This window comes from Melospiza georgiana, chromosome 4, assembly GCF_028018845.1.
Source record: "Melospiza georgiana isolate bMelGeo1 chromosome 4, bMelGeo1.pri, whole genome shotgun sequence".
Lineage (NCBI taxonomy): Eukaryota > Metazoa > Chordata > Aves > Passeriformes > Passerellidae > Melospiza > Melospiza georgiana.
Window position 1 is genome coordinate 23,073,263 of NC_080433.1, and position 14,392 is coordinate 23,087,654.

At 37.3% G+C, this 14,392-nt stretch overlaps 1 protein-coding gene across 4 annotated transcripts in view; it reads right to left on the reverse strand.

Annotated features, from left to right (window-relative positions):
• SHISAL1 (shisa like 1) overlaps positions 1-14,392 on the reverse strand; it is a 73,533-nt gene that overhangs the window by 36,423 nt on the left and 22,718 nt on the right. For all 4 annotated transcript variants that reach the window (XM_058023541.1, XM_058023539.1, XM_058023538.1 and 1 more), the window contains exon 2: positions 2,410-2,508. In XM_058023541.1, coding sequence (XP_057879524.1) covers positions 2,410-2,479 — 70 coding nt within the window. In that variant the 5' untranslated portion in view covers positions 2,480-2,508. The remainder of the gene's footprint in view (positions 1-2,409; positions 2,509-14,392) is intronic.

Consider the following 14,392-nt stretch of genomic DNA (forward strand, 5'->3'; position numbering starts at 1 on the left):
GGTCAGAAAGTCATCCTTCCAGCATGACTGCATGGTGCTCCTCCCTTTATTATGCATTCCTTGTGTGCTCAGTAAAACCAGTGAGTGCTCACCAACCCTAAAACGTCACTGTGATCTTGCTGGCACTGAAATACAATACCACAAGTTTCAGTATTCTCAACCCAGAAACTGATTACTGAGATTGTTAATCTTAGTATACCAAAGACCTGGAAGTGAAGCAATATGTTACAGATGGAAGTCTGTAAATCTAGGGGACGCAAAGGGAATCTTGCCATTAGATTTTCATTTCAGCTCAGGTTAAAAATGAGGTTTATATTCCAGTGAGAGTAGTATCCTTTCTCCCCCACATCCCCTATCATTCACTGCATAAAGACAGTAGTTTTCCTTTATGGAAACTGATCTGTCTTGGACAAAAAAAAAATTACACTGGCTGGCTGAAAAATAATAAAAAATTTCCTCCTGTAAAATGTGTTGTGAGTTACCAATGACCTAAACCCCTTCCTACAGATCACAGTGGCAAAATTCCACAAGGCAGGAGCAGTTTGGCTGTCACGAATGACTTGTGATGATTTCAAATTAAGCCTGGACTCTACATGCTAATATAGGACATGAGATAATAAAACACCAATAATCCAAGGAGCAACAAAATTATAAGAAACACATTTACAAAGCCAATAGTTATCAAGGATAATAGATAAATTATGCAAGAAGTAAAAGCTGTGTGTAATTGGTTTCAAATAAAAACATTGCACTTCACAGGCAGTACTTCTAAGAGAGGGGAAAAAAAAAAAGTCTGGGTTTGAGGGAACAAGGGTTTGAGGGAATACACCAGTGGCTGAATACAGGTATTTGCATAGTGCATTGCACAGTGTAACCACAGTGTCCCACTCAACTCCAACACAGGAATTTGTATCAGCTTGAGGAAATTGGTGGGAGGAGTGGGATCTCAGGACAGCTCTAGCAGAAGTCCCCTATAAAGAGTGGCAAAGGTGTAAAAACTTAAAAATTGACAGAAGAGCCTGGAGCAGCTGGAACAGTTTTGTGATGTTTGATCCCTCTTGGATCACTTCATTGAAGACTTCTCGATAACCAAGTTCATTACTACACCAGGGAGGTAGATTTTTGAAATTTCTTTAGGCTAGAGGAAGACAAAGAAGTAGCTCCAGGCCCTGTGCCTGATCCCAGTCCATCAGAGGAGGAGGACAATTCCACACTTAGGAAGTTCCATACATGGGGATTCCAGGGGAAGGGCTCTAAAGGAAAACAATGATTTAAGATGAGCAGAGGAGTGCTCTAATTGACAATATTGTAACATTGTTAGCAAAACAGCTGTGTCAGAGCTAAATAATAAACTATCATTAGCAAGAATCAACTTGAACACTGCAAACAAGCAATGAGACTGTGGTCAACAAAACTCATGCCTGAACTGACTGGTGAGGATATGAGTATTAATATTTTATGAATGTTAAAGACACAGACTCAGTAGTAACAATTTTGACTGGAGCACAAGGATAGTTTAGGAAACATGGTGCCTGGGAAAATTTTAACTCTGGTGGCTGGGGATGTGATGTACTACAAGAGAATAAGAAGCAGTGATTGAAAAAACTCATCTTTTTGTATTAAAAACTGCCTCAAGAGTGGAGGACAAAAGACATTGAACTAAAAACATGTAAGGTCAAATCTATTTGGACTGACAACGTTTGAAAATTTTATTTTAAATATTCACTCATGATTACAAAAAAACCCTAATGCCATAAATTACTTCTGATGAACAAATACAGATAATAATCAGAGCACTCCACTAACTCTCAGTCTAAGAGCACATTTCCACACAAACCCTTTCTGTGTGCTAATTGCAAACATCTAGAGCAGAACTACCAAGCATCAGGAGAAACACCTCTGGTCCAGTCAATTCTTTAGATTGAGGAAAATTACACAGATTCCAAGTTCAATCCTTCAGGTAGTTCACATTCTCTGGTGTGCACATAGAAAAACACACACCTGGAACCTGACTTGCTCTGCTTCCAGTAGATGGTTATTTAGCAAAATGGGTGTGTTTTATGGTGGTATAGAAATTATTCTTTTCTTTTAGGTGAACTGAAAAAGTAGCATATCCAAAGAAATAAAGTTACTATTTCAACTTTTCAGTCTGTTTTGTTCTTACAGTGAATTTTCAATTCCATTTCAAATTCCAGTTTCCAGTTCTTAAATACAAAGAGGCTTCATTTATGTTGGACCTAGATGATCCTGAAGGTCCCTTCCAGCCCTAACCATTCTATGATTCTATGACTGATTTATTAGACAATTAACAATTATTTAGTCTTGTTTATTTTGTAGAAACCCTGTATTAAATTGCAATTATTTTTTTGCTGTGGCACACATCGGTAAAAGATAAATTATAAAAATTACCTGCTGACAAGAGTAATGAAAGCAGAACCATCAGCACATTCAAGGACTGTTGACCACAACTTGTCATCATTGGCTTTCATTGGTCCATTAGAGAATTATCTGTTGGACAAGATGCAAAATCATGAATAAATGTCTGTTTCATCTCCTTTCATTGTTCAAATGTTCACTTCCCCACATAGCTTTGGTAAAATGACATGGCTTTGCACATTAGGGGAAAAAAATCAATTTTTTTTCTAGAATTTTTTTTCACTTTTTTAAAGGGAAATAAATTCTCCTTTCTATGATTAAAATTCCTTTCTCATTTCACCATGGAGATATACAGCTGTTTACATACTTTTCATTAACCCAGAGTAGAGATGAATCATATGAAGTTTTTACTGAATATTCATATGTCCCCTGTAATCTACATCCAGCAGGACTCTGTTTGTTTTACTGTCACGAGAACAGGCTGTTGTATTATATGTGTAAGGGCCAGAAAGGAATAAACAATAGAAAAATAAGCTGACTGCTTTGAAAGTCAATCTGTTTTACCCCATTAGAGGGTGCAGTCGCTCAGAAAGTGGGTCAGCAACTGCGATGGTTGGAAACACTTCAAAAAATGTCTTTTCATTAGCATCAGAGACTTTCATGGGATTATTATTTATTGTTTTCCTGGGACAGAGAGTGAGAAGTGATTTGACTGTTTGATCTGACTGGCAGCCCTCGTTGGTGTTTCCCAGACAGGGTGAGACCAAACTCCTCCTCTCTTCACCTTGATTCAGCAACAGCAGCTGCAGCAGGGACTGTCCCAGGTGTCACCACCAGGAGGACTGGTGGCACCTGTCATCGCCATCACTGATACATCCAACTAACTCTGCGTCTCAGAGGTTTCCAGCATCCTGGACTCACACAGGCATCAGGACACAAGAGCAGAGGTCAGTTCTGCCTTTGTGCATGAACCCTGTGTGCACTGGGGCCACAGACAGGATGGCCCAGGGGGTGCTGCAGCAACCTGGTGCAGGGAATCCAACTCCTGCGCTGCTAAAAGTGTTCTCAGGTGTTTACAATGGAGCAGCCTCGGGAAAAAAGAAAGGGAATGGCAATTTCTGTAAAAATTACACTGCTGCTGACACCTCAAGAGACACATTTTGCCAAATACCTATAAAATAAGCTGTATATGAATATGCTGTATTCTATAAATACTACATGGTTTACTAGTTGGTGTCTGCTCCAACCTACTGAATCAAATTAAAATCTCCAAACAATTGCACCTGCTCGTAACAAAAGGGGGAGGGGGTGAAAATTAACACACCACGAGCAACTGAATTCTGAGTAACAGATGTGGGCACCAGAGGGGAAACATTGTGCTACCTACAAAGTGTTGGGAGGCAAAAGATTCCTCACTAACATAAAATGCTGTGTGTGGCACAAGCAGATTCACCAAGAGCTATCTTAGCATATAGATCACAAATCTAAAAATCGGTGTAACTTCTTGTGGTGGTTTCAGTTCAAAACTGGGCAGAAGCACCATTGTAGGCCTTGAAACACAAGTCCTTTAGAAACATAGTACCCCTAAAAAGATTAAATCAAACAACAGAACTCAGTTCAAAAACACCTTATCAATACCTGGGCTAGGGAACATGTCATTAAATAAGTATACTATATCCCCAATCACACACCAACTACAAACAAAATAAAGAAGTATATTAGACTATTAACCACCTTACAAACATTAAGTAAAAAACATTTCAAAAATTAGAAACAACATCTAACAAAAACCACCTAATTAATTAACACCCGTGACTCTACCAACCAAATAAACCCTACCCAATCTAAACTTCTACATACAATATACAGAAACAAAACCCCATCAGTACATATCAAAGGCTTATTAAGGAAAACAGTTTAAATCAATTCTACCTCGAATACAGACAAACCCATTTCATAGCGTTGTCTTTACTCAGGGACTGAATTACACACAGTAGATAATACAGAAAAATAAAACAACACAATTTATACCTCAAGAAGATCTGATTATTAAGTAAAAACTATATATAAATATCACTATTTACTAAATATTACTACCATTATCTGTGTATAACTATATATTTTATGTATAATATATCTACACTTCTGTTCAGGAAATCACACCAGTTTACACTGTTTGGTGCAAGCATGATTAACACCCAAACCACTGTATTTCTACCTTTAAAATAAGCCAGTTCCTCCAGAGGAAAACAATTTGAAGCTTTAACACTGTAAAAAAAAAATAAAAGTGCAATAAACTAAGAATGTTAAGTAAGAGTATTTCTCATGAATACTGAAAAATGCCTTCCTCCTTTTCCAGAGGGAATATCATATTAATTAGAAAACTAAGCAGACTTAAAGTTGGAACTGGTTTTTTATAAAAAGAATAATAATGAATACAAGCCAGAGGTTGAGAATGTAGGCATTTACCACATGAAAAACAGCTGCAAAGAACAAGCTATTGCCAGTATTGATAGGAATAAAAGGAATTTGATATTTTCTTGAGTAAACCAAAGCTGCAGGAATGTTGGTAGTGATGCATTAATAAGGGAAATCTTGGCCTTCTTAACAGCTAATTAAAAAGAGATCAATAAGCACTCCTGTTGTGTATCTGGGATGACAAAGATGTTTGGTATAGCTGAGCCTATTAAATATTTCCATATCAAGAATAATTCAGGATGACATTAATGAGTTGATACTAAGGTTTGCAATTTGATATTTGCATTTCTATGCAATTTGTACCTAGTTATTTCAGCAGAGCTGGCTGGGGGACACATACATAATTTTTTCAGTTTGTTGGAAAACAATGGCAAGTTTCAGAGGACCTGTAGAAATGTAAGAAGATTTTTAGAAGTAAATGAGATAATTCAGGTAATCAAAAGCTTGTGAGTGTGATGTCGATCCAGAGAAAATTAATGGCATGGTTAACATGCATTCCAATTAACAATTAATTAGGGAGATAAATATAAGTAACATGATCACTATGCGATTTTTGCAAAGTTAATTTTATTTCTTTCAGGGCTCTTGACTAAAGTAGCTTAAAGATAGTTATAATGTAGGAGACACCTGTAAAATATCATGCAACTTGAGCAGGCAGTAAGAATGATGAAAACAAGCTTCTTATCAGTTGTGGAAGAATAACTCAGTCTGGAAATCAGGTGCATGTCTTGGAAAGTACAATCCTGTTAGTAACTGAGTACAGCCTCACTGCTAATCTCTTAAACAGCACTGCGGGTATGAATCTAAAAGCTTTTTAGGGAGGGAAAATTTATTGAATTATATCCAACAGAATGGACAACAATGAAATTGGCATTTTAATCCAACTCATGCAATGGTTGCATTTTATAGAGTATCAGCTGGGAGGATCAGAGAGGGGGACTAGATAGAGATGCATATCAAGAGCCAGCAGAGTGACAGAATCTGTGTCAGTGAATCTAGGTAAATTTTTGTGGTGGTAGTGAAATGCTCCAATTTTATAACTTAATAAGCAATAATTTATTGCTTCAGTGATCATTACACAGAACAAGACCATTTTTGGAGGACAGAAATACAAGTAACTGTTAATTCCTTGACTATTTTGAATTTCTTACATGCTGCTGTCCAGCTAAAGTCATTGTATTTGAGCAGTACCACAATGACATCTCTGAGGTATCAGAGGTCCACTCAGCCACTGGACGAGATGTGCAGGACAACAGGTGATGTGCTGTAAGGAAGAGCTTAAGTCATACACAGTATTTCCTGATGTCAGGCCACAGAATAGGGAGGGCACAAGGTAATTAGCAGTGGTCTAGATAAATAAATTATTATTTATTATTGTTGTTATTAATTAAAGACTGATGGCATTTTAAAGCAAGAGCATTACATCTGAAGGATGGAGGAAAGGAAGATTTAGTTGTAGTCTCTTTTTTTAATTTGTTTTTTTGAGTAGAATTTGAGGGTTTGGAGGCTATGTGATTGTTTTCCTTTTAGTTCAGCAAACCAGCAAATAGAAGGGTGGTCTAATGCATCAGTTTTCATTTTTAATGCACCATTCTAAGCTTATTTGTGGTCACTGTGGAGGTAAGGATGATGCCCATCCTTTTCCTCCTGCTTTAAGATTCATACCCTCACACCACCTCCTCCCTTCTGCTGGCAATCACAATTTCAGCTACCCCAGAAAGCAGACTAAAGAAGTGTCTGAAGAATCACATTTTAGAGGCCTTTTTTCACTGTTTGTCCACATCTTATCCTTGTTCCCCTTTCTCACTATTTTTTACTATTATTATTATTACTATGCAAGCAGGCTGGGGTTAAACCATGACAAAGATCTAATCAGGAACAGAAGAAATGGTCCTCACTCATGATTTTTGCTATCTTCTCATGAATAAGGATTCTGTCCAGAATCTTGTTTTCCCTCGCAAAAAATGCAGCCATGCACGATCCAAAGACAGCACCACTCAAAGGAAAGGTGCTGGTAATGTTATGATCAAGGGGACCATAGAAATGCATGAGCTCATTATGCCAGATTTTACTTTCCTGTGACATTTTAGCTCTCACTCTGTTCCTACCTACACTGCTTTGGTTATCCTCATAGTTTTATCTAGCTGTCTTTTCTTGAAGGGAATCAGTGAATCACTGCAAAGAAAAGCTGCCAAGAGAAACAACCATTTCATGAGGGAAGATTCTGATGAAGGAATTATTTTCCCCTGACTTTGAAGGAAAGTTATGTTTAGAAGAGATGCCTGAAAAACAATACACATTTTGCATTTTTTGGTTATTAGGAAGAACAAAAGGAGCTAGAGCAAGAGAATTTATTAAACACATCAGCACTGCCTCACAAGCTTTCTCTCTGCCTAGAACAGAAAATAGGGCAATTCAGGAGATCATTTAATTCCTTTTTCCTGCCATAGGATTAAGACCATCTAAACCATTCTCAGCAGAAGTTCACAGGATTCCCACCACCAGTGGTTTTCTAACCTTCTCAGTCAATTCCCTAGAGAGTTTCTCTACCCTAGAAAGGTTTCCCTATACCAAATTTGCAGCCCCTTTGCTTTGCTTTAAGCCTTATGTCTCGTGGAGCTGGAAAATTATTTACCTACAGACACACTGGTTTCACCTCTCTGCATCAATCTTTTAGTTAATACATACAAGAAATGCTATCATATCTTCACTCAGCCTTTTCTAAGGCTAACAGCTTACACCTCTTGCAATCTTTCTTTTAAAAACATCCTTGTTATACCTTCTATGCCCCCTCTTTGATCTGCCTCTATCTTTTATAGCAAGGTTGTGCAAGTAACTTCAGCATCATTTTGTATTCAGTGGTTTTGTATTTTCTTAGTGCCCTGAAAGTCCTAACAAACACTCCAAGAGCTGCCAGCTCTTCCAGGAGAAATAAAAACACAGCATTACCAAAGTGCAGAAAGCCACGGAGCTTCTGCTAATTCTCGGTTACTGCAAGGGCACACAGGTAAATCCCTCTGAAATGAAGAGAGGCACATCTGCACTCAGACAAAACCACATGGGTAAAAATGCATCAGGACTACATGAGAGACAATGCTGGTGCACTGTGGCAGCAGTAAGGGGATGAGTAACACGACCAGAGCATGACAGTGGTTGAGAAAGCTGTTTAAAATTAAAAGGAAAAGAAAAGGCTGTGATCCAAACCTAACTCCTAGTCTGGCTCTGTTCACTTCTCACATTAAAGAGGGCTTAAAAATGCATCCAGTATGTGCTCATGAATGCCATTGCAATGAAATTACAAGCTTACTACAAAGGACGCAATATAAGTGGCATGAAAGATTTCTGATTATTAAGAAAACATGTGGTTTCCCACGGCAGCAACCTCAACAAAATGTTTATGACAAACAGATACTAGATTTCAATTGACAGTTGCCTTACTTGAAACAACCTATGAAAAGGAGTTGCTGGTAGAAAACCTTCTGGATTGTGACACAGCACTAACATTTCTCAGTGCCTCTTCCCTAAAAACATCTCACTACACAAATGCTGGAAGTTAAGCACGTGTGAGTCTCTACCCAGCTGCAGACAAAGCCTTTCCAGTCAGAGCTTTAGTACTGCTAAAGGTGAGCAAATGTATATTACACCACCTAGGCCACAAAATTATTCCTCTTTATTTCATGAATTTTATAATTTAAAATATAGACTGCTGTGTTTTATTCCACCCTCCCATGTTTATTATTTAATACAGCTGTTCTCCAAACAGTTATGAAGAGACAACATTCATGAATCCTAAAAAATAATGCTCTGAAGTACAACCTGAAGGCCAACTTGTGAACTTCAAGCTGTTATTAGCAGGATGGGGTCAAGAAACCTGCACATGCCACAAGTGTCATCTGTCACAGCCATTCATTCCTCTCCTTTTACCTTTATTTTTCCCCTTTTCACTAACACATTTAGTTGGTCATTGGGAACTGTCCCACAGCCACATCATAAACATCCAAGTTGGAATAGGATTTTAGCAGTTCCCACAGTAGAGTCTGATACAGAAGTTAAAAGGTCCCTTTATTACAAGAGTATTAATTTTAGAGAGTCGGTGGTGCATTCAGACCTTATAATCACAAAATTTAACTGATGAGAAAGTTCCACAACAGAGCACAAACTCTCTATTCACAGACAAATTCTAAACTGTCTCCATAGCAGATGTAAAGATATTAAAGACAATACCATAATGTAGCTGTATGCAAATAAGTGATTCATTACATACTTGCATGTGGTAAAATAAATATTTAATTTCTTAGATTTATTTCTGATAAAGGTCAGAAAATCTTAGACTGTTGTCTGTTCTACAACTGGCCTTACACTGTATACATTAGACCTCATTTTGAGGAAAAATACCCAAATTAATTTTTGGAGACAGTCGGCTTTATAAAAATAACAGCTGCAGTTGTGATGATTTACTGACAACTAACTTCAGCTACAAGTTAGGGGCAACTTTCTCACTTGTCATTAGGCAGGATTCATTCTGCAGCTAAGAGCTGCAACCTTCCCTAATGCTCTGAAGCCACTGAGAAAATATTTATATTTTCTCATTTGCATGTATTTTATTAGCCTGAGCATAAGCAGCTGATAAAGGTTTGCTGTAGTCATCCAGAACCCTTATTTTTAGTGAAATAACTCGTTTCAGATGTACACCTGGACTACTGAGTCAGCTGATCTACAATCTTGGGAGCTCAACTTTGCTAATGAATTCATAAATCTGCCAGGGTGAGACAACCAAACTATGCATGAAACAAAGCAATCTGAGAAAACTGAATTTTCACCCTAAAATTATGAATGGTCTTGATCTCCCATGAGGCAGGAATGATAAGGAAGTATACAGAGTTGTGTAATAATATTCTAAGAGAGTTTAAGAAAGGGATAGGATACATTTTTAATGATTACAAATCTCTAATCTCTACTGTTAATCAAATTTCAGTTTTTAAAGAAATGCAAGGCTCTTCTCTAGGGAAACTTCTGCTTGGGCTTTTTGAGTTACTTTCAGTACAGAACCAAAGCAAATGTGCTTTAATTTAAAATATTACCATGTTTTAAATTAATATTCCAATTTCTACTAGTTTATGTGAAACAGTTTGTCCAAGTAATTCTAAGGATGTTACTAAGAAATAAAATGAGTTTTTATAGTAAGATTAGAGGTTTTATAACAGCCAGGTTTTATAAAACTCCCAGATCTAATCCCTCATTCTGCTTTAGAGTATAGCTCTAAAACGTGTGAATGTGTATACCTGTAAAAAGGGCAGTAAATCTGCCTTGTGTATTTTTAATATCCATTTGAGAAAAAAGTAATATATCAGCAGTTTATCTAGTGAAAAATTTGAGCACATTTTTGGTTTCCCCAATATGCTCTCAGCTTTATATACACAGAAAGCAAAACTACCTACAGTCTCTCTGGGAACATATTTTGACACATTTTCCTTTCAAAATGGCCTCTTCTGAAAAATAAACCTTCCAGTGCAAAGTCTGGGACATCTAAATTTTATTTAATTCTCACATTCTTCAACATCAATTATCAACATCTGTATTTAATCAGATGGGTTTCTAACATTCTGTCACTCTGCGTCTGTAGACATTTTCAAATGTTATTTTGTTCAAAAGTGAAAAAATAGGAGCAGCAAGTTAAACAAAAATTGAAGTCAACTCAGAAAAGCATTAATTTGTTCATAGCCAATACAAAGGAAATCAAAATTCTTATAAAGACTTTTTCCTCTTTCCATCAGCTTTAGAAAGAATGTTTCCTTTTACAAATACAAATTATTACTCCATTCCTTTACAATCTAATTAAACATTTCAAAATGCAAAAGACCCCATTTTTTCCCCTCTAATAAGGATCATTTAATCATACCAACACAAGGTGTAGCTTCTCTGACCTAGCTGGATCTGCACTACAAGTATTTTGACAGCATTATTCCAACTTTCCTAAGGATAACACCTCTATGTGCAAAAGGCAGGTCTTTTTTTTTTTTTTTTTTAAGCCTGATACTAGTCCTTTAAGAAGAAAATAACTCTGAATTCCTGCAAACATTTTGGTCAAAGCTTCTTCACCCTGTTGTTAAACAAAAGGATGAAAAACATCCACTGGAGTAAACTGAGAAATCAGAGAATCAAGATGAAAGGGATCCACAAGGATCAGCAAGTTCAAAAGAATTTTCCTCTCCTCTTAAAACATCTGCAAATATTTCACATACTGAAATGTTTCTCAGTAACATCACAAATGAAGGTTGTTCCTAAAGCAGACTCCAGCTAAGGGAAAAGGAAACTGTGTGGGAGCCTTAACCAAGGACTGTAGGAAAGAAAAAAAATGCACCATAGAAGGTGGGAGTAACTGCCTTTTCACCTGTTCTTTTCCCTCATTCTGACTGAACAACCAGCCTCACACTGCAGGAGAAAATGCCATTTTTCACTTCTGCACACATAAATACCTTAAAAAGCTGGTTTAAAGGGCAGTACATGGCTGTACTACTGCAACCGTCCTAGCTCACAGCTATTCTAATTAAAACCCCTGAATTTTCAACCCCAAGAACACTGGATTGTTAACAAAAGCTTAATTTTGAAAGTAACAAGGCACAGAAACCAAGGAAAATGCTAGTGAATCCTTTGTCCTCTCCTCTTAAGCAGAAATACCTGCAGGACAAAAGAAAGGACAATTTTTAGTAGTCAGAACAGCAGGTGTGGAGGTTGCCAAGCAGAAGCAGATAAAGCATGCAGAGCAACAGAAAAGTGGCTTTCAACAATTTATCCTTTTCTTCTTTTTTTGAGCATGCAATTTTTGGAACTGAAAAACCAGGTAAAACAAAGCTCTGCTGCTGGTGGCGACATCACATGGCCCCAAGCTTTGTTTCACACCCTCTGTTTTACAAGATGCTAAACTGCTTATTTTATGCCTAGCTTGGGGTGTCTGCAAATTTTATGCTGTGCACAGAGGTGGGTGCAAGAGGAACTGCATCCAAAGGCTTGTACAGAATTCCACAGAAATTCAGATTCTTGGCCTCCCATGGATCAAGCATCAAACACGCCTCTCCTCACTGAGCCCAGTGCAGCTGAGCAAAATGGAAAGTACCAGAAGCATCAGCTGCAGAACGAAGCCACAGTTGTTTAATATTTATCTCAGTGGGCAGGTTTACATCCCTCACACAGAACATAATCCAGGGTGTTCCAGCTACTACAATCAACACCACATTTTGGCTCCAAACAGCCCCATCCCTAAAAGTGGCCTCCATCTGAAACATTTCCCATTAATAGGTGCACAACTACAGCAACACACAGAGAACAGTTTGCCAGAACTTTCTGAAATGGTTCTTCTGAAAGTGAAAAGTGACATGCGTTTCCCACTTTCCTTAGAGACCAAGAGAACCACTCAAATCCAAATATTTGGTAAGTAAGGATAAAAGTAAAGCATTCAATCCAGCAAAGCTATTTGCCAGTAAGCAATACTGCAGTCATGCAGTCTGTTCCTTCTCACAGATATTTTGGTGTCCAAACAAATGGGAAAAAAAAAAAAAAAAAAAAAAAAAGATAAGTGCAGGGGCCGCACTATTTCTAGTTTACAGAAAGGATGCTGATGCTCAGAGCACTCACAGCCATAAAGGAGGAATACAACAGACTTGAGGTCTGTACATCAAGTTTGTAGACCTAATGCTTTAAACAGGAAACACTGATTTAAAAAGCCATGTGGAAAACAATCAGGGTAGGAAAATAGAACTTCACCTATGAGAATACAAAGTCACTTGATGTTTAAAAGATTTTCATTAAGTTTATGTACAGAAGAGAGCATGGTTTAGGAATTCTCCTGCGCCCAATTTAGTAATGGTCAACTCTCAAGTCATGTGCAGTGATGGCTCCTGGACTGGTAAAACTGAGATGTGGTGGTCACAGGTTGAAAACAACTTTCTGATAGGAACCAGATGCTAGCCACTGCATCTTTGAGATGCACTTACGAAGCCTCTGACCCAAAGAACTGAAAATTTAATTAAGCTTCTGTATAATTAAATGCACACCTCAACTTAATGAAAGATTGTGATGAAAGGATACAGGGATACCAAGATCATTTTAAACCATCCTTGCTGATAACAAGTGTAGGTATTTAAAGGATCACACCTAATTTCCACATTCAGATAGTGAAAAACAGCTCAAAATTATGCAAAGATGCAAAATCAGAATATAGAGTTTTAAACAACAAGAAGTATTTCAAAAATCAGATGCTTTGTTTCTGGAAATTTTAGCTGAACAACTGCTTTTCCTCTGCAATAATACTACATTACATACATTGCCTCATAAAAGTTGACATGTAAAAGTCCTTTCTCATAAAGGGAACAGTTTCTCACATTCTCCTAATGACCCATTCTTTAGGGTATTTTAGCAACATGAAATTAGTTACATTTGGTAAGCAGCAATTTTATAACCATATAATACAGATAGTTCTAGCTATTTCCCTTAAATAGGGGACACAGAAAGCTGATCATAAAACATATTAAAAAAACCCCAAAACAACAACAACAAAAGCTGGAATTACAGGCTCCAAGGCAGGGAGTACCAACATGCTTGCAAATTTTATGAACAGAATGTAATTTTAATGCTGGTATCTCAAGGCATTTTCAAGGTCTGTTCCCAAACTGTTATGCCTATGGTAGCAATACTTCTTGTCTAATAAAAATCTCATCCTTTTGGCAGCTGCCACAGATGCTAATTCTGCAATCATTTTCTTTTCACCGACCATAAGGCCTTTGATGCCCACTTTGTAATACACTTATCAGTATGGATGGAGTCACACAGCCCAGACAATCCATTTTGTGTCTTGGCACAGTAGACTACATCCAAAATATATTGAATGGTGGAATCCTTAGACCTTCAATATAACTGAACTGAATCTAATGGAGTCTGTGAAGAGCAGAGAGGCTTTTCAGACTTAAAATTAACCCATTTCAGTTACAGGTAACAAACCAGAATTCCCCACATAAAGAGGCCTGATATGGAGAAAAGATTGAGAACTGCCTTCCTTATTTTACTTGGAATGACAACTCACAGAGACATCTCTGAACAACTCTGGGGGAAAGACAGCTATTATTTTAAGAAGCAAATTATAGAAATATTTAATTTCTAGCTAATATAAATGAGACAGAAACTGAATGACAGCATAATGAGAAACAGAGTTGTCCAAGTAAGGGAATGGTAGCCAGATAACCTGATTCTATTCCTTCTCACCTTCTACTTCTTTCAGCTGCTTAAATCATTATTTATTCCCTCCAGCAAAACTGCTGAATAGAAATTATCAGATCTGAAAATCTCTTTCTGTTTTTTAATTTTTTTCTGAATTATTATTTTACTAAAAATCAAAGTAGTCCATTCCTCAGCTTCCTTGGTAATCAACTGTCTTCTACACTTCTAAACATATTGCTGTGGCTTGTGGCATTTCAGCAAAGGTCATATGTCACTCTCTTTTCTCCTCGTCCTATTTTTTTTCCTCTTCAAACAAATCCTTATATTG